This window comes from Agrilus planipennis, unplaced genomic scaffold (genome assembly GCF_000699045.2).
Source record: "Agrilus planipennis isolate EAB-ADULT unplaced genomic scaffold, Apla_2.0 scaffold90, whole genome shotgun sequence".
NCBI classification, from domain to species: domain Eukaryota; kingdom Metazoa; phylum Arthropoda; class Insecta; order Coleoptera; family Buprestidae; genus Agrilus; species Agrilus planipennis.
Genome location: NW_020438865.1, coordinates 485,845 through 507,501, shown reverse-complemented (window position 1 = coordinate 507,501; position 21,657 = coordinate 485,845). Strand labels below are relative to the sequence as shown.

The window sequence follows — 21,657 nt, the reverse complement described above, 5'->3', positions numbered from 1 at the left end:
AAGGTATTTAATATCTATTCTGATTAACTGAAGGAATGTAATTGCATATTAAACTGAATAAGATAAACAAGAATCCTCCTTAGAGCTTGACCACGAATAAGACGATAATTTAATTGAAATTGATATGGATATATGTACTTTGATTTCTTAACTATGAAATAATATACCTACTGAATTGTTGTCNTATGTTTTATAAACAAAAAATTCTAATACTGAATCAGATAATTTCCTGAGCATGGTTTTCTATTTGAGTTTCATATAAATTAATAAGAAATGCACTACTAAATCGGTTTCGTTTACTTACTAAAAATACATTTTTTATAAAATCTGTCAACATGTCCCATTACCCTTTCAAATTTACATAATAAATTCATACATGTACATCTAGTAAAATATAAATGTTGAGAGAGCTTTTTTTTTACTTATGCGAGAAAAAACTAGACCAAAAAATAGTAATTTTCTTCAAGGTTCTTCTTCTTATCAGCTTTTTTTTACATTTTTTAATAACGCTGATATTATTTTAGGCAAAGGCCAGAAACTGTTACTTAGTTGTACGTAGTTTAGACAAGTTTGTTCTCCTGGTAAGGAATTTAGGAGTTTTATTTTAAAGTGGCTTTTAACTTAAGCCTCATTTTAAAATCGACGTAGTAAATAAGAATTGTTTTAAATTTAGTGAACATGCCTCCTTGTAAGCCTTGCAAGCAGAAATCGAAGAAATCAAATAAGAAGCGTGCTAACAAGGACAGTTGTCCAAGAAACTCATGTAATACAAAGAAGGTGAAAACTATGGTAAATGACTAATTGTATGTGTAAATCAAAATAGTAAATTAAATTGGTATAATGTAATGAACTAAGTGTGGATTCAGGGATGGGTTACCGTATTCTTTACTTACTAATTTTTAACAGTCAGTAAAGAACACGGCAATAAAGCCTAAGAGCGGTTAAGTTACGTAATTTTATACTAACTTAAAAACTTTCAGAAAAAGGAAACCAAGAAAAACAAGAACCTTAGAAATAAATGCTCATCTTCTGGAATGAAACCTAGGAAAAGATACTCAACCTCTGAATCGTCCTGTTCTTGTGATGAATGTTATGATTGCTCCTATTCTGATTCGTCGTTTGAGAGCAGCAGTTGCTACACAAGTTCCTCTGATTCATCACCACATTGCAAGAAAAGACAATGCAAATGTGTCTAATAAATTGTATTACATGTTTGAAATTATTTTTTAATTACTTGATATTTTTTTGCGTATTTTTAAAATATTTGTTATAGAAAATCACATTTGTACTATTAATGATTATTAAACATACACTTTTTTAAATTTTATGAGCTTATAAGAAGGTATTTGTGGATCATTTAAAAAAGGTGAAAACATTTTTCAAACTCATGAAAAGTAAAAAATTGCGCCTTTTATTCGACAAATAATTTATTTTTTTGCAATAGAATTGAAAGGATTCTTTTCATTGTTTATCTCTAAATTTTTCAAAGTCAAAACATGCGAATTCAGTTTTTTAGAATATGCTTAATGGAAAATTTATTTAAATTCTCAGTTATGTTAGATTACTTTGGTGTTTTTTTATTTAAGACTATATCCTAATAATATATCTCGAATAAATAATTATGTCAAAAGAATATTCGATTTACCTTCAAATCCTATGAACGAAAAATTTGCACGTGTTTAAAACGCACCATTACTGGAATCCACTATTACACCGTATGAGAGACACATCATTCATTACATTATACATACCTCACTTAACAAATTTTGTGAGAAAATTCCAATACTTCCAAGTATTGTGTGAACGCTACTTGTGTATGTATGTATTACTATTATTATTATTAGTTGTTATACCAGCACAAATTAATTATTAGTGTTACCTGATTCACTGTTGTATATGTAGATGTATGTATAATGTATTGTGATTATTCATTTAATAAATTGTAAGATATTTTACTCTTATACTGATTCGTCTAGAAAGCATGGAAGGTAAAGTAAAAAACTTGTAGATGTTTTATTGGACGCTTTTATTACTTAAATTTTGCATGTAACAAATTTTACGTTTGTGATTTAATACTTACATTTTTTACATATGTATTGAACAAATGAGGTTCATCCAATACATTAGTTACTTACTGATCTGTCAGTTTGAATATTAACCGACTAGAAGCTGAGTACACTAAGTCCAGACACCTTATATTACCATTGCAACATAAGCATCACTGATTCATTAGCAAATTGAATTGAATTGAATTTTAAAAATACTATGTCATTGCTTGTGGTAATAATCACATTATAAAGTGCAGTGGTTTACAATTCCTTCTCAATTTTGATGAGTTCAGCAATACCATCGTACATTTCCTTGACAGCATCGAACTCAGTAAGACCCATACGACGTTTGTTGGAAATGTCGTATATACCACCCTCGGCTTCTGTATGCTCACCACGTGTTCCACGAACTTGTAGATTGAATTTAGATGCCACTTCATCTAACTTGGCTTTATTAGAAGCAAGTTTAGGGACTTTAATATGTACAGAAGCACGTACAGTTGTTCCCAAGTTAGTTGGGCAAAAAGTAAGGAAACCTAAACGGTCGTGGTGAGAAAATGGTAAACGTTTTTCGATGTCATTTACTGCAGTAACCAAACGGCGATACACCTGTCCTAAATCTCCACCCATTTGCATTGAAATAATACGAAGATGGTCTTCTTCATTTACCCAGACCAAGAAAGTTTTGTTATCATTGTGGAATATACCACGTCCAGTGGGCCAGAAACGACAGGCATTGGCAGCTTGTAAGAAACGGTCACCTTCCTTGAACAAGAAGTGATCATCAATCAATTTCTGCTGAACTTCTTTACTCATTCCAGTTAAAGGATAAAAGGTGCCTTTAAGTTCGCCTTCCAGACCAGAAAGTGTGGAGGAAACTTTCTGTTCCATCTCCTTGTACTGTTCCTCGGTTAGACAAGGGTTGAAGGGGTATCCCTCAAGAGAGCGACCACAACGAACACGGGTGGAAACAACGAATTCTCCGGCAGGGTCTAGGTTGCCAAAGACACTAACATCTCCCCAATTCTTGGGAGGATGTTTATCAGTCTTCTTGAAACCACCGTGATAGTCTTCGATAATAGGATCGAATAGATCGGCGAAAACTGTGTAAGCTTCAGCATCGGGAGCGTATATACCAATACCAGAATCATGATTCTCAAGACCTGTAACGAAATTTATAGTTTAAGAATATAATAAGTATAAATGTGATGCATAATTAGCTGTTATAAACTATAAAGATATAGAGCATCAAATTGCATTCGTACACAACGGACAATAAACTAATGAGTGACTTAAACAACAGACTATATAATGAAAATATAATTGGAATAAGCCATACATCAAAAATTATTGGAAAGACTGTAGCTAAACTAGCACCTTTAAAAAAGATAAGAACAAATTTTATTATCATCCTGTCAAAATTATCAACGTCTTCTAATTGAGAATTTAATTTTGTCATATTTATAACGTACAGTATTTTTCTGGACTACCCTTCCCCCTTGTCACGCTTCGCCTCACAAATCTTTACTCCCCCTTCTTCGCTTGTTTAACAGAATTACATGTTATTCTCAACTCAAACGAACAGATTACGATATCATTAAGGTTTGTGTAGCAAAAATTAAATCAATTAGTAATCTTTAATAAATACCCAAAATAATTTCGGAAAATAAAGGCAAACATAAAGCAAGAATATTGAATTTTAAAACACATGTTAAACTCATAATTCTGACAAATTTAGAAAAGTTGAATATAATGAAATATGTATAAATAAAAGAGCGAATGCAACATAATGATCCACTTAAAGTTTAATTACTTTACCAATATTCTCTTAGCTGATAAAAGTTAGATATGACAGAAATCATAATGGATACAGATAAGTGGGTACAATTTAATTAAACAAATTATATTTATTAGAAAAGTCTCTAATTAACTTTTTACAGTACCTGATTGAATCACATCTAAAAGAGTAGAACCAAAAGATGTCTTTTTGGTTTTCAGCTTATCAAACACTTCTCTGGTCAAATATTTCTTGAGAAGTGATTTAGAATCGGATGCTTCGAGCTTCTTGAAGCCGCTTTCCAATTTATCCAAGACTGCAGCGTCAACCATTTCGTTAGATTTCCTGAAAGATTATGAATTCTTTTTAAAATACAATTCATTTTTCCTGATAGCACAAGCATTGTATAGTTATTAATAATTATATTATTGCAGTATTAACGTATTAATTTGTTGTTTCATTTTTAAATTTTAAAACGGTTAATCGTTAAACTATCGGTTCGTTACGAAAAAAAAAAAACACAAGACAATGTAAAAAATTGTCCGATTTTAAAATTACAATGCGTACTTGCACGTGTACTTATTGCTAGCTAGACGTCCTTCATCGAGTGCACTTATCTTTATCATCAACCGATTGTACAACAGAAGTACATCAGATATAGATGTAAATAAAATATGAAATGAGTTAATATGTTGTACTGTTCAAAAACAAATACAATTAGTGCCTTTGGGGCTATCCATAAAATACGTCACTCAGAATTTCATCTTTTTTGGACCCCCCCCCAAACCACATTAAGTCACACTTTCGGGGACTCCCTTACAAATATTACATCACAATAACTCACCCTTATTTGCGAGCCTATTTTATGAACGACCCCTTTCCATTATATAATTATACTTAATAGTAAAATATTAATATGATATTGCAGTAGGTACTATGATGGTATATGACAGTGATAAAAATAAGAAACCCTTACTTAAATAAAATGAAGTATCTATACTTTTATTGACGTATGTACATTTTATTATGCAGACAAGGCATACTTAATATTGTAGATAAAGACAATTAAAGACAGTTTTATTGATTTATCAGGTATTTCAAGGTACGAATTTAATTTTATACTCAATAATCCAATAACAAACAGATAATATATCAACTTCAACAAATTGAGCCAAGCATCATTTGTTTTATTGTTTATTATCCAAATCAAATCAAAAAAGATTAGCACCTACCTATATAAAAAACAATTGGTACCTACTTGTACATTATTCTACATACAAAAAGCTTTAAGAACATATTTTTTTTATACATTTTACAGTTGTAAAAATCTGTAGTCACTTAATTCGCGCGAATTCTCGACTGAAAACTAATAAAAACCGAAAGCCCTTATTGACATTGTTTTGTTTCTGGTTGGAGAAAATAATTTTTATTGAATGTAGAATCACGATTTTATCAATTAATACCTGCCTTTCGCACTTAAAAAATAAAAAATTCCTTAAAATATATTTTATATGAAATGAAATTCTTGGCTGAAAGTTTATGACCTGAAACATTTTCGATTTTGTTGGTAGTCACCGACATAAGTAGTAATTGTTTTAATAACAGATATATTATTTTTATCCTTATTACATTAAAAACATTTTAGTTTGTACCTACTCGTAAAATGCTATATAAATATAAAAATTTCAAAAACATTTTATATGTTCGTGTTGCATTTGTTTAATAAAAAAAATTATTATTGCATTATTTCCACTGAAGAAATTTGATCCTATTTTGTAATAGTTCACACTACTTCCTTACATGCAGTATCTAAACATTGTAATGATTACAAAAAAGATGAGTTTGAATGAAAAAAGTGCAACTACATATAAAGCAAAGGCGAATGTTAAAGAATTATAAAGCATACTTAATATTTTGGTGGAGGCAGAAAAGACAAGACAGATAAAAGAAATTGCAAAGTTCCAATAAGATCTTGGCGCACCCTTTTCCCTATCGACCCATGCAGACATGAACACTGTGATACTGTGTTATTACAAACCCCGTCGTTTCATCCCCTTTCGCATTTTTATCATCCTTAGAAGTACAGCCACCCATTTCAAAAAATATAAATGTTAACTGTTTTAATTAAAACTAAATAAAGTTACACTTAGATGAGAACACTACGATTGATGAGGTAGCTGGTGAGCTTATAGTCATGAGTATTGGGCTCCGCCCTACACTGACAACGCGTTGATAGACGATGTTCGTACTACAGACCGCTCGACGCTTTCTAATTCACGATCAAGCTCCGTCATTGCTTGAATTGAATGTGAAAAATGTTCGCAGATCGATACCGACGCCACGCGCCGGTCATACCGTTTTATCAACAGTTTTACCTTTTGATTCCCCCCCCCTACCCAATAAATGATTTTTATGATTTTTGAGCAAATGGTGACTGCAATCGTTGAAACAATCTTAAGTTTTCGATTTACAAACTTTTTAGTGAAAAATGTTATATCACTTAAAACCTACATAACAATAAGTATAAAAAATATAATTGCTGAAGATTGGTCATGACTTTTTAATTTTGCTTAGTAATTATTACTGTGACGCATATTTTACTGTAATGTGAGAAAGATTTTCACTTTATTAATTTTTGTCAAACAATTGTGAGAGGCGCATTACCTACGGGCGCGGTCTGTACATCAATATTAACTAACTTACGGATTTCCTTCCATACCTCGGAAATCATAATGAGGATATAGGATCTCATAAGCAAAATCTCAAGCTCTATTTATTGGCCTTATAACGCGCTGGGTTATTTAGGAGTTTTAGTTTCTTTTTTCTTTGTAATACAATCAGACCAGGGCATAGATAGTGGGCCTCATCGTGATCACATAAATTAATCCCAAAATACATAACAATTACAGCTTTTAGGTAATACTTGTTATATAACTGGAACTTTGAAAATGTTTACTGTCAGTCTACACCCATATAGACTTCTAACTTAATGTTTTTATTTATTAGATAATATATCAAAATAATAAATAAGTAAGAACTATCTAATAATTAATAAAACCACAAACTAAAAAACTCAGTTTCTCGTTAGGCAGGCGGACCATGTTTCGTAAGTTTTCTCGCCCTCTTGAAATAGTTTGGCAAGTAACTGTACTTCATCTAATACTACAATTTCTTGGATATTAAGAATTGTTTAATAGTTTATAGACAAGCAGCGTAAATTGTAATAATAAAACTATGTGACCAAACAAGACTGAAAAATATTGCGATGTAACATACTTTTCATGATGTTTTTAAAATAATTGATATTGAAAAATTGATAAGACGAATTCATTTATCGAAATACGAAATAAGCAGCAATTTTCACGAATAACTGCACTTAAACATGTATACTTAGTTTTTAGACTTTATATATTGAATTTTTACACCCCTATTCAGGGCTGGATCTACGGGTTTTTTGGGCTGCAGTCCAATATAGAAGACCCCTGGCTCCCGATAAAGACAAATTATCTATTGTGAATTTAGAAAATAAAAAAATAATCTCAATGCTTTATAATTTATATAACAGAAGTGCAATTACCCCATTTTTTTCTATCAGTAAAGAAAATAGTTGTTTTGACAAAATGGTAATTAGTTTGATTAATTAAATAAGCCCCCAAGTACCCCAGGCCCATCTATATCCACGGTCCTCCCCTGTCCCCATACCTTCTCTCTCCCCTTCTGTTTTTATCAAAATTCAATACTCGGGCTAGATCTATTCCGCCACCCCTGATTACAGTATTTTAAAAGTTGATAAAAGAAACGACAAAAAATGGACAGTTTTGTTTNTATCCCCATCAGAAAATTGATTAGTACATGTCACGAAAACTTATCTGATACGAGGTTGTTTATCAGACCATAAGTAGGTAGGTACCTTTACTCCAATAAGCCTAGCAACAAATATAAAATCCAAAAGGTACATATAAGTATGCTGTTAGTGATTATTACCCTCTCTCCCCTTCTGTTTTTATCAAAATTCAATACTCGGGCTAGATCTATTCCGCCACCCCTGATTACAGTATTTTAAAAGTTGATAAAAGAAACGACAAAAAATGGACAGTTTTGTTTTACCAAAAAAAAAACTCATGAAGGATAATTTCGCTCATTAGTACAGGCTTTCGCGGTCAGTAGGTGAACTGATGATGTCCTGATTAGGGTCTAAAAACGGTCGTTGGTTGGATTACTTCCTTCACAGGTCCTTTCATCTCCGATGCTGGATGTTTACTCTCTGAAGAAGCTCGCCGCTCATACTAGCGAAACGTTAGGAAGCAACTCCAACCGACGACAGTTTTTAGACCCGAATGAGGACAGCATCAATTTCGTTCATTTTATCTAACCAACTAGCAATGCTTTTTAGTCCAACATTCAAATTATTCTAAAGACAGCATTCATAGTAAAGTTAGATGGACCATAAGCAAAAAAATGATTACAGCTACCAAAACCATTGACAAATAGGTATAATTAACCATGTTAATTTTATGTTCAATCTAATATAAATGATGATCTTTTATCTAGGAAGTCAGTCTAGCAAATCTGGTAACCCTATGTATGATAACCTAATGAAATTGAATTTTGATTCTTTATGTTTGACGAAATAAGGTAAGCACTAAAAAATAATACTAAGAAATAAAAATAATAAATACAGTAAATCAAAATGGTAAGTGCTTAAAATATGAATATTTTTGTGTCATTAACTAAGGGCCATTCTCTCCCCCAACAAAACTGTCAGCAGTCGTAAACTGTAGATTGTCACAATAACAAAGCTTTTATTGTATAGGTAGCTGAATTTTTTTAAAGAAGAGAAAATATGAACTGTTATGTAGGCAATCTATTAATGTGTATGAAACATTATTCCATTATCTCTTAGGTAAACTTAAACCAATAAAACTGGAGAATTATGCACAGCGAATATTTCACCTGCTGTAACTACATATTGTACGTGTAATTATTAAAGATTGTCTACTAGCGAAGCCCGATTAAATATGGGCGGTTGGTACAGTTATCGATGGTGCAATTTTTACGTTTGCAATTAATATATTATCTATACGTTAATTGCCAAGCATCAAAAATTTAATAGTTATGTCATTAGAATGTATATACATATGTATGCAACCAACTATACACCATAATATAGACATTTAAATCCGCCCACTTTTTTCCAAATATTTTGTTCCAACTTGAGTACGTCAAAATTAACGATTTTTAATTAAAAATTCCAATAACGATAACACTGGATATCGATACAATGAAAGCGACCAGTTATCAATTTTTTAAATGTGTGGGTTATCCTGATAATTTATACTCACTTTAATAATAAAAACAGTTAGGTATATAGATGTGTCAGGTGAGTCTGGGGGGGCCACTATTGCACCCACTGCCCCCCCCAGATCCGCGCAAGAAACGGTAAAAAAATTTTATGTACAAATAGATAATTTATAGGTTTTATTAATTTTAAGTGGGGTTTCATTTAGCTGTTAATAGTTTTGCAGCAAAAAGAAGTAATGTATTTGTACTTTTACACAGAAAATCGTTAATATTTTGGCACACGGTTTAGTAAGCATGTGCACAGTTCAATCTGTATTGATTGTAAACTAGGTACATAGTTGCTGTAGTTACAAAATATTTATCTGGCTAGGATAAAATAATGATAGAATATTAAATAGCATTAACATAGTTACAGGAACATATAGCCCATTTTTAAATAAAAATTTCTATTAAGAGTTTACTCTAATTTAGGTCACATAGGTGCGTTGGGTTACATAAGTGGCTATCAAGCTTACAATTGTGAAAATCTACTATAATAAAGTACCTACTTGAATTAGGGAAGCAGTACCTGTCAGAAAACAATATAATTATTATAATTTGCTTTTAGGTACTTTATTTACATCAATGTTTATTCTAAATGAAACTCNGTTAAACAGTGAGGGGGATGTATACCTTTAGTTTTACTATCAATTAATTTGTATGGTAAACGAGTAGTTAATAATTATGGTTATATCAAGTTATATTGAAAAGCATATTAATTAATACATTTTTTAACTAATTTCTAAAGACATAGACGTTTAAATATCAGTTAGTATTTTAAAAATAATTTAATAAATATTGTCAAAATAATTCACTTAAGCATTTAAACCAATAAATTGCGAGTGCCTAGTCAATTTTATGAAGTACCATGATGCAGTACATTCATTCGTATATGTATTTGTTTAACTGCAAACATGAGTCATAAGCGAGAAAGCTCTATTAAATAATGAGTCTTAAGTGATAAATCAACAATCATGTAAATTGTAATGAACATTTTACGAATGTATTTTCTTTTTCTTTAAGCTAAAAATTTATATGCTACATTATGCTAAAAACAAGATACTAATCGCCTACCAGTAGTTAATTTTATGGTGCATAAAGTTTTCATTAAACACCGGCAATACCGACTAATTTGCGAAAAATGTTGCAGAAATACAAATGTAACACGTGACTCTTTAAACTAAACTATTATGCAATTTCCTGTTTGTGTAGATTTGTACAAAGTAGATGTCCGATCAATTTCAAAACAAAAAATTTACAGGTAATCGAGTTCTACTTCCTAAACTTTCAAATTAAAGTGTTTTACGTTTATACAGGTTGTATTATACAGTACTAATCTTGAGAAGTCATTAAAATACAAGGCCAAATCGGCTAGATTCTGTTATTTGGTAAAATTCTATAAAGCATAAGCAATCAGGGCTATTTAAAATGGCCAAGGGTTTCTTGTTTGTAAAAAATTTTTCGCAACTTGCAAAATACAAAACAGCTTAAATTTCCAACAAAAAGACACCAAAATGTTAAAATCACCGGTATTTCCAAAAAACACCCAAATGAAAAAATTATCGCTACAGTGGATGTTAAAGTTGAAATGTAAATAATATTTATAAATGTGTGCAAAGGTAACAATCGTAATAAAATTGTGCTCACCTTCAGACTTACAGATGCAGCACACTCGTTTGTTGGCAACTGATTAACGTTGAAGTAGCGTAGTAACGGCAGAGACTAGGCAGAGCCCCCTGATTTTGAGCCCCACTACCCACCCCACTGACGTCAGAAGACACAGAATTAGCGCCAATTGGTAGCTGGTGAGTATGTCGGATTTGTATAACCTTTGCACGACCTACCTCGTTTAAGTAGAATATAATAAAAATGTTGCTTTTCAATCCTGTATCTCAGAAGTAACTTTTTTGAAGTTTTTCTCATACAGATGATTCGATTCCATTGTTATGCAACATTAGGAGATTTTGAATTTCCGGCCTTCTATTTATAAGATTTGAATATTAGCTTGTAGTAACAGAAGTCCTAGACTAATGCCAATGTGAACACCACTCCTTATAATTTATAGTTTATATTAGGTACAATATGCAGGTAATTTGTATTAATCATTTCATAAATAGCAAAATTATTTTTATAAATAAAAACAAACATCTGTATTATAAACGTAATTGGTGTTAATGCTTGTTTATATCCCCATCAGAAAATTGATTAGTACATGTCACGAAAACTTATCTGATACGAGGTTGTTTATCAGACCATAAGTAGGTAGGTACCTTTACTCCAATAAGCCTAGCAACAAATATAAAATCCAAAAGGTACATATAAGTATGCTGTTAGTGATTATTACCTAGTAGGTTTCACAGGGACGTACTAATGTTAGCTTCATAAGATCGGGGCGGGGGGGAAAGGGTGAGTTTTTTATTAAAAATTCCGATTTAATCAGAAAAATTTGCCGACTGTTTCTGATCATTTGCAATAAAAAATGCATTCGGCACCAAAATATGGAAGGAGGGGTGTTACATCCCTTACAACTTTACTTCGGTACACCCCTGTTGTTTTCATAATGTAATCACAGTTGCTGATAACTGAATACTTAATCACTGAAAAAGTTATGATAATACAATTTTTATGAAACGTATACCTTTTGAACGAATTAAAGCAGACATTTGGTTCTTATATCTATTTTTATTTTAAAACTAACTAAATAATTAGATAGGTAGTAATTGTCCTGTCTGTTTTGTTAAAAATACTTAATGCTTCCAGTAAATCAGCTACAAGCATTTTGATTATATATTTTTATTATATTTGCACAACCTACGAGTGCAAGCTGTACCTAATATGCTATATAAGCTATAACATTTCACTGATTTCAATAAAACTCTGATAACGCGGAATCGTGATAGCAGAAAAATGGTTTAACGAGAAGTCAATTAATTTATACGAAACAATTTTTGTAACGTACAATAACGATCAATAACGTAGGTACGTATTTAAAAAGTTAAAAATTGTTCATAGACAATCAAATTAAGGCCTGACCTAGACTAATACTCGAACAACGCTATGGGGTCGATAATTGAGGTAGGAAAAGACAACAGGAAGAAAGTGAGACAAAATTCAATTTTTCACATCCATCCTCTGCGCCTCTGACCCACCTTAAACTACTTCTTTTTTGGTGATACACCACGTCATATCTACACCCTCTCCACCAGCATTCCCCTCTCCAACCAATTTTAGTCAATCACTGTTTTCAATTTTTAGCTCCAACCCCTGCGTCTCCACGTGACCGCTCCAACCCCACCTAAAAACAGTTGTTTGGGGTTCTGCAAGGTCACCCTCATCCTACCCACCCCTTCCCAGCTTCTAGCGTGGGTCCCGTATTGTAAACAATTACAATATTGCAAAAATTATTCCTTCCAAAGAATGTAACATATTACTTCCTAATCCCTCACATACATGCCTGTCGTACCCTTCCCACCTATAAATTTAGTTTTATTCAATGAAAAAATTAAATAAAAATCCTAAGCATAAATCGCATACAAAAAAACATCGAAAATAATGCTGCGCGCGAAAGACTATCAACGGGACGTCTTTTCTTGACAAACAATTGGACTTGGCTTGGCTCCAACTCGAAAAAAAATTAATTATTTTGTATTCACTAACGTTATAAAGCAACTATTTTTAGTCTTTTAGTAGGTACAGTGCGCTCCAGTGCTTTTCCTTTGAAGTCGGTTTTCATTTTTTATATTATTATAGGGGTCAACTTAAACCCTCATATACCTTTTTAGGGAGTAATTGAGACGCTCAATTGAGCTATATTTATTATTATCGTCGCTCTTCAGTGACAGATATCAGCGTGAAGACCGTCTTCAATTACTTTCTGGATAGTACCGAAATTTATTTCTCTAAATAAATGTAAATAACTAAAATAGATAAATGGATACTTTACGAACTGACACATTTTTCCCAAAATATTGAGAGACATCGGCCACGCTTTGGACATACAAACGGTTGTTAGTTGTTATAAAAATCCAATTTTAATAGAAAATAATCAGAATATTAAAAATTGAAAAACAAATTTCAAAACACATTATTAGGTACTTCAACACAATCCTTTTTATAAATATTTATATTACAAGTGTTTGTATTATATATTAGTATCGTTTTGATCATGCTGTTAGTCTTTCATATGTCATTTATTTGCACTGCAATCAAATGGTGCTAAAAATTGAAACACTAAATCCAAAAGCAACACAGTACCTTTGATTATGTGGAGAATTTTTTTCTATGCTAATAAAATCTTTGACAGAATTTCGTGGATCGTTCGTTATAGTATCTTGAAGAAGTTTTTTAGTTTTAAGTGCGGAAGAATCAATTACTGAATGTTCATTTATATCATCATCGTAGTCCTCTTCTTCTTCTTCATCGTCTTCCTCTTCTTCTTCTTCTTCACTACTTCCTTCGTCGCTCTCTTCTTCAGATGGCATGTCTATAGCTTCACTTCTAATTGGGTGTGGAGAGGGGGATCTTGCAGGTTTTCTTATTGGAGCGGGTTGGGGTATGTGTGTGTGACTAGGACGTTGTAATCCAATCGGGGATTTATTTAGAGGAGGTGGTGGTGGTGGTGGAGGCAATGAAGTAGGAACTTTCAAAGGAGAAGATTTTGGAGTTTGAGGACTGGTATTTTTTACAATATTCGACGAATTTCCACTAGATTCTTTACCGTCCCTTTTGCAAGTTAAACATCTTTGATTCTTCGCTCTTAAAAAGAAAAGAACAGAAAACATACTCTAAAAAATAAAAATAATGTTTACTTATTAAAAAAAAAAATTTTAAACTAATTTTGCGTCAATTCCCTTGTCGTTTCATTTTAATGCAGTCACCCTACAATCGACTATCTGTAAGACAGTTTATACATTAAATAGATCAATTTGTAAAAAATAGATAGAATATAATTTACACGCGAAAATAAGGTAATTTTTACAAGTATTCTGCAGTTGTAACTGTAAGCACAAGGTGTGTGTTGCTTAAAAAAAACTGTAATTATTGTGTGAATAAAATTAATAATGCGACAAAATGATAGCGGTACTTTCAAACGGATATTAGACTACATTAACCAGGAAGTCTCATTATGTACGGTATTGGAATCAATTTCATTTTTATATCCAATGAACAAATTCTCAATAAATCTGTATAAAAAGAAAAAAAATAATAAAAAACGAACAATAATCCTACAAATAAATAGACCGGGTGGATCCTAGGAAACACAATTAAAATAAACTTTAAAAGCATATAAATCTTATGTGTTGTTGAAGAAATATAGTTTGGCAACAGATGTTGGCAGCTCGCAATGTTTTTAGTTACGTAATATTGAACATTTTGTATAAATTTTGGCTGTTAAACTTGCTTTTTCTTTAAAGCAGTTCATTTAAGTTTTTCTATTTTTACAGGATGTTGTTTTTCATAAGCGTCACTTAGGTATTTGCGAAAGCCTAATATTATGTTACTAATAATTATTAGATTCTTAATAAACTGATACAAGATTTCGTAAATTAAAAAGTATTATAGTAAGAATTTGTCCAATAATGAAGAGGTATTAGAAAGAATATGTGAACGGTGGACTCTATAGGCGATAGGTTGGTAGAACACCTTCTCTGGCTGAAAGGCTGGTCAGAGATATACTAGAGGCAGAACCAGGAGTTAAAAGGAGTAAAGGTAGACCTAGATTAGATTACTGTTCGCAAATAGTTAAAGATGTGGGTTGTTTTAGTTTTAGGGAAATGCGAATATTAGCTTGGGATAGGAAAGAGTGAAGGTACGTGTCCAATCAGTCTTAGGACTGATGGCCTTATAGTGATGAAGAATTATCTGATAATTAACGAATTAATACAAGCAACGTATTTTATCAGAACAAATGTAAAGGGGGTAGGAACCTTCAGTAGGTCGATTATTAAAATAAATTGCAGAACTTTGTATACAAAGACAAGATACGTAAAATTTAAACTAAATATCCATACCGAAAGCCGATAAATAATGTGTAAATTAATGTTGTCACCTAAACTAATCATCATATTAACTTAACATTTAAATAAACATAAAAATTGATGTCTTTTTCAAAACTATTTTTAATAAAAACTATAAGGTACACCGGTTCGTGTTATTAGGCAGTTGTCACACACATGTATTAGGCCCGCAGAATTTATGCATTATTTAGTATTTTCATTCATTCATTTGTTTGTACCTAATGCTTAATTCAAATTGAATATTCTGGTTTCTGAATGAAAGGCAATTTGATGTAATTTTGTATATATGTACTTTTCTTACTGGATTATACATACAGATAATTTGAAGTAATTTATTGTCATGCCTTTATTAATTGAAGCGTACATGACATAATTCACGTTTAGATATTGTCAAGAACATTTATCGCATAATCTTTGATTGTGTTTCTACGTTCATTGTCTGATTCTTTTGTTATGTAACAAGCTAACAACAAAATTTTCGAAAAGCTCTTACGTCTTATCGTTTAAAAGAGAGAAGGGGTTTGCGATTTTCTTATTTCAATTTATCGTAGGGAAGGGAGAGAATCTAAAATCGTTGAAAGTTGCATACGTAATACTTGAACGCCCCCCTCCACATTATATATTTATATCTACAATTTAATTGCGGCTAAACTATCTATATGTATAATACCTAATATATAATAAAACTATAAACTAACTGACTGATACCTACATCAACGCACAGCCCAAACCCTTGGGTCTAGACTTGAAATTTTGCGCAAAATATATACACACATTTTATGAAGAATAAATTTACAGTTAGACAATATTTAGGTCCAGATTGGAGCATAATTAAAGAATGCTGTTTCTATAATTTTTTTTAACCACTCTCGAAGGAAAATTCTGCGTACGCCCCTGTAGTTGAATATTCACGTATTAGTACCGCCACTGCCTTCCACTGAGAAAGGTTTATAAGAAACTAGTATTTATACTTAAATTACGAAGATACTAATATGATTTTCCATTCAGGTGATATGACTCGAGTAAAAATAGGCAAACATTTTTCATCATTGACGAAGCTAGAAAAATTTTATAGGGGAGAGACTAGGGGGGAAAGGGCAGACGTCCAGCTGGTCTGCAACTTTCAGTTTCTGTATGATTCGATTAGAGATCGACTAACTGATTACTTAAATTACCATAGAAACAATCTCTAAATTTTTTACTGTGTTGTTCTAATAGTTCATTGCACCAAATTTTGGATTATACCTCTGCAAAATATGGCACAATATAAAAATGTGCAAGCGGTAGCTTTCAAAAATGATTTACAAATGATATCGTTATCATGAAACATGTTTATTTTGCAACTAGAGCAATACTTCAAAAGTAATTTTTCCAGATTAAATAAGAGAATATTGAGAATTGGTAATAGTAAACAGCCTTCTTGGTTCATTTTTTATTACAACACACTACTAGTTGCTTGTAGTTATATTTAATTTTCCTTCAAAATCTACAATTTGTTTATTAACTTACTTTTCAATAAAAAAAGAAACACACTTTATTTGTCCACTTCGCAAACTGTTTTTGAAGTTACAAAATTATTTACCTGATATAAATTTCAGTTAATATTAATAAAATTTACATAATCTTCTATGTAAGCCAATGACTTTTGAAATGTAGCGATATGCGATACCTCAGGTGATACCAAATAAGTAAAAAAAAATAATAAATAAATCAAACAAAATGTAATCAGTTGATGTATGTAAAATAGTGCATATAATATAATTTAAATGCAAATTTCTTGAGATAGTTGTAGGAGAGAGGTACAATCGAGCAAATATAAATATCCTCTATTCTAGGCCCTGTGAATTATATTTCGGGAAAGATGTTAGCTCTGCCGAAAAATAGAGTAGGAGAAACCTGCAGATTTTCAATATCACATCTGTTCAGGCAACTCGACTATGTATTCCCAAAAAATAAGTTGTGCATTGTTATTTTAAGAACAGACTCGACTAACAGAAAGTTTAACTACCTACCAGTTTAAGAGTATTTATAAATGTTATTGTGATTATCATAAAACTTTTAAGATATATTGAAAAACAAACCTTTAACACACTACTAAAGGTATACAGTAACACTAAACTAACGGTGCATTATTTATAGCTCAATACAGCAATAAATCCAAAATGAACTAACTTCGGATAGTTAAGTCTGTTAAGGGTTCCACATAAAATTATGTACGAATGTGACATACTAGAAAAATGGGGAATCCCCATTACATTCCCCATTATCTTTAATTTACTTTCTAAATGCTCTAAACTAAAAATCCAGAAACTTCATTAATCTGTACATCAATATGTTTTATTTTTTTCTTTCTTTTTGGCTATTAGGATCTCACCCAAAATCAACCATGGAAACCAGTAGGTACAGTACCCCGGACTATCGTGATCTTATAATACTGTTTTTAGGAGGGAATTGTGAGAAATACCATCACAGGGTTAAAAGGTCATTTTTCATTGAGGGTAACCTCAGTGGACAATGGTACCATTGCAAACAGGGGTTAGTCTCCGCACTTATCAGTGCTAAAGACACCGAAGTCATACAGAAATCTGCTTTCTCTGATGGCGTCTAGACGAGACACCTCCACACTTTGCAAGAGACGGATTATACCGAATCACTAGACCATTGCTTAGCATTCGGGAGGACGCCGGTTCGATTCCGGGTCCGTCTGACTTGGTCCAAGTTTTTCTGTGGTTTCCTTGGATCACTTAGGCAAATGCTGAGGCGTCTCATCTTTCTCACCCGAACCACCACCCACCCATTCCCACGATTCCTGAAAGCAGGCTGAAGAGGGCCTTCCGCCCTACCTTCCGGCATAGTCCGGAGGGACTGCCCGCCCACCAGCATTATTAGCTGGTGGGAATGAAACACCCAAAAGTTTTTTTTTTTGAATCACTGCGAAAGATCGATGGGATCAAATCGAATGGGCAGTACGATCGCCACATTGAAGCGCTTTATTACACTTTTTTAACGAACATATCCGAAATCCCGGACCTACAAACCTTAAAATCTATCGTTAGATAACTTAAGGCACCCCTACATCCAAATTATTATTACGCCAGAAGTTTTAGCAAACATTTAGCGTTCTTTTGTGAACGGTAATTCCTTTCAACAAAAGCTGCGATAAACATCCAAAATACAAACTTTTTCATAAATTATACCATTTTTAATTTTTTTTGTTTTGATTAGTGTAACTCATTTTCCACTATTAAAACTTGGTTCAAAAATAAATCGACGCAATCAGTAGGAATTATCTACAAAGGGCAGAGTCAATTTTTAATAAAATTGGAAAAGTAGTGTTTAGTTAGTATTTATAGCGTAGGTTCGGTAAACAAAAGTTTTTATAAAGGAAGTATTCTCAAAGTTTTTTGCGTTCAAATAATTTCGAGTCTGCGAAGAATTTCTGTTCGAGCTTCGAGTTTCGCCTCTCACCAACCAAGTTCATTACACGACAACAGTTCGAAGCCACTTGCTTCATATTGACCTTGACCAGGATCCTCGGAGAAGAAGACCGTCAAGAAGACGTCTCACCCCGCTGTTCTTTTGCAAGGACCTTGGTGCATGTTATTACGAATCATCTTTACCATCGTTACATTGGTGAACCATTCGACGTAGACGATTGTAGGATACATACCTACCATTATTATTTTTTTGCAAGTTAAATCCAAATTTTGATTATTACAAATATGGATTATACCATTACACCGATTTGTTGAGACTGTGGAATAAGTTTTCCTTTTGAAGTGTAACACCCCTCAAAAACTTTAAATTGCATTTATTGGACTTACATTACATATTTCATAAACAAAAAACTAACACGAACGAGACCAAGTTCTTTGATGAAACGAGTACAAAACGTTCTATAGAATAGATCTTATACATTTTTGCTTCAAGACAGCAGAATTATTTAAACAAATTAATACAAATGTGGCTATTCCGAAAAAACAATCCCACTCATTGATTCTACGTAAAAAATCCCTGAAACACCTTTTGTCGGATTTCATTAACAATAATTCAATTTGAGTTACTTATTTTTTTCAAATTTTATTTCACTTTTGCGTAGTCAGTAACAAACATGCGAGATGGGTTGGTAGGACACCTTCTCAGGCATGAAGGACTCGTCAGAGACATATTACAAGCAGAAACAGGAGTTAAGAGGAGTAAAGATAGACCTAAATTAGATTACTGTTTACAGCTCAGAATAGGAAAGAGTGGAGGCGCGTGTCCAACCAGTCTTAGGACTGACGACCTTATGAAGATGATGATTTGCGTATACAGTATCACACATTATAGCATGTATGAAACATACTGTTTTTGTATTAGAATTAAATGCTGTACCTGCTAAAAAAACGCGAATTCTCTTAGAAAATTAGAATATTCGATTTATCAAATTGTCATTCAATTCTCAAGAAAATATTCGAAAATTTTGAATACTTCCTCGCCAATTAATAGTGAATAGTTTCAAGAGTACGAAATCATAAAATGCATATAAAGTTGTTTCAACCATATTATTTCAATGGTAATAAGCAGTATATAGGTATAAGTACATATGCTTACAAAGAAGGGTACAACTATTGTAATTTTTTACTGTTAATAAGTTAATATGCGTAAGGGGGAAATACAATAATATGAAGTATCAACATTTCTTTTTTACACTTATACTTGATACTTTAGCGTTTGCAAAAAGAATGTTTCCTGTAATGAAATTAAAATATTGAGTAAATATATGTGTAGTTCTCTTTGTGCTATGAGGTGTATAATATTTAATTTTTTCTTTTACTTTATTCGACTTTTTCCTTTATGAATTTTTTTTGTAAAACATTTACTGATTGTTATGAATGTGGTTTTATTGATATATAGATACAACTATCCTTTTACCATAATATGGTGTAGGGCTTTATAATAACTGTTACAACCCTTAAACATAATATTTACAAAGTATATAAGTATATAATAGTTTAGAAGTCAGTAGAATACATTAAATTGTTTTATATGTATTTTCAGCAAAATTAGATGCCAAGATTGCACACGCTTTGTTACAACAAAATAATAAAGCAGTTTTATTATAATATTATTTCAATAAAAATAAAATCGTTTAACTTTGAAGTTTAAACCTACATTTTCATTTATTAGGGTATTTGTATTAGTAGTTAAGTTTAAAATTCAGATGATTAAAATAAATGAGTTAATATCACATATAACTTGTATGTATATGGTTAAACAGTGAGGGGGATGTATACCTTTAGTTTTACTATCAATTAATTTGTATGGTAAACGAGTAGTTAATAATTATGGTTATATCAAGTTATATTGAAAAGCATATTAATTAATACATTTTTTAACTAATTTCTAAAGACATAGACGTTTAAATATCAGTTAGTATTTTAAAAATAATTTAATAAATATTGATGAAATAAATATCTAAGCTAGCATGAAAAAATAAGAATACAGGCATAAATATGTAACATAAAACTAATCCGCCATCTACATTATCTGGAACGAATTATATTTTGTTTCATTATTGTATAGCTGAAAATAAATTTGGCACACCGCCAATATTGAATACTTGCGGCGCTTTTTTGCGTATGTTTACCGTTAAGGTATTACCATCATTTACAAATAACCTACAATGAAATCATCCTAAAAATTGTACTCACTTGTATTCCTTATAACCCAGGATGGTGTACCAGAGCGTAAACATTTTTCGAGAAGTTGGCAATGAGGGACGTAGACGAAAAGTATTAGCTATTTGAATCACAGCTTAATCACACACGCCGTACGAACTGATAAAATTCGATTATAATTTACGGGAATTTCTTTCTACATGAAAATGAAAACAACATTAACTTATCTAGGTATATATACAACAGTCGCGAACCGTCATATCTAACAAATCAATAGCTAATCGTAAAACCACTTCTGACGGGAAAAGGCAATATTCATCACAATATCTTTTTTTAACCACTTCATTTATTCTATTTTTAAATATTAAATTTAAATACACTTCTCCGAAAAACTAATTTTCTATTTTACTAACTCACAAAACTACTGCTTTTTCCAAAAGAAATAAAACTAATATTTAAATACACACTTTTGCAAAAGACATACCTAGCCAAGAAAACATTTTCCTGACAAACACGCACAAGTAGTTTAATTTAACTCACAGTAACCTGTTTTAGATTTTAAGAAACAAATGTGTCATTAACTATCAATTCAAACTTACCCTTGTCTTCTATATACACGATCGTTTCACAACGATGTGTAGCAGAAACCTGCCGAGTTGATCATACACTGGAATGATGTGGATAACTTCTCAATACAACAATGTATGGTAAGTTGCATACGTATCGGATATTCAAAATCTATTTTTTTAACGATTAGCGACTGAAATTGATCTTACGGTTAGGCACATGTACAAAAAAAACCCTTATTTAGAAAA

At 31.7% G+C, this 21,657-nt stretch overlaps 2 protein-coding genes across 7 annotated transcripts; one reads left to right on the top strand and one right to left on the bottom strand.

The window, feature by feature from the left end:
- Positions 1-458: 458 nt before the first annotated feature.
- On the top strand, positions 459-1,322 carry LOC108737294. 2 transcript variants are annotated; one of them, XM_018470056.1, is made up of 2 exons: positions 459-777; positions 981-1,322. In XM_018470056.1, the coding sequence occupies exons 1-2, from the start codon at positions 679-681 to the stop codon at positions 1,194-1,196; spliced, it is 315 nt and encodes a 104-aa protein (XP_018325558.1). In that variant the 5' UTR covers positions 459-678; the 3' UTR covers positions 1,197-1,322. The 2 variants fall into 2 exon arrangements, with proteins under 2 accessions (XP_018325558.1, XP_018325557.1); XM_018470055.1 differs by having other exon boundaries at positions 490-789.
- A 685-nt stretch (positions 1,323-2,007) lies between these two features.
- LOC108737292 (arginine kinase) lies at positions 2,008-21,394 on the bottom strand. 5 transcript variants are annotated; one of them, XM_018470050.2, is made up of 5 exons: positions 21,327-21,394; positions 20,876-21,038; positions 13,420-13,920; positions 3,992-4,170; positions 2,008-3,211 (listed from the first exon to the last, which is right to left on the bottom strand). In XM_018470050.2, the coding sequence occupies exons 2-5, from the start codon at positions 20,917-20,919 to the stop codon at positions 2,310-2,312; spliced, it is 1,626 nt and encodes a 541-aa protein (XP_018325552.1). In that variant the 5' UTR covers positions 20,920-21,038; positions 21,327-21,394; the 3' UTR covers positions 2,008-2,309. The 5 variants fall into 5 exon arrangements, with proteins under 5 accessions (XP_018325552.1, XP_018325550.1, XP_018325554.1 ...); XM_018470048.2 differs by lacking the exon at positions 21,327-21,394 and having other exon boundaries at positions 20,876-21,089; XM_018470052.2 differs by lacking the exons at positions 13,420-13,920; positions 21,327-21,394 and having other exon boundaries at positions 20,876-21,088.
- Positions 21,395-21,657: the final 263 nt, after the last annotated feature.

Coding starts and splice junctions, on each gene's coding strand:
- LOC108737294 (XM_018470055.1), top strand. CDS start 679: ATGCCTCCTTGTAAGCCTTGCAAGCAGAAATCGAAGAAATCAAATAAG. Junction 790..980: donor CAAAGAAGGTGAAAACTATG/GTAAATGACTAA, acceptor AAAAACTTTCAG/AAAAAGGAAACCAAGAAAAA.
- LOC108737292 (XM_018470050.2), bottom strand. CDS start 20,919: ATGTTTACGCTCTGGTACACCATCCTGGGTTATAAGGAATACAA. Junction 13,921..20,875: donor CTGGGTTATAAGGAATACAA/GTGAGTACAATT, acceptor TTTCTTTTTAAG/AGCGAAGAATCAAAGATGTT. Junction 3,212..3,991: donor TTTAGATGTGATTCAATCAG/GTACTGTAAAAA, acceptor ATTTCGTTACAG/GTCTTGAGAATCATGATTCT.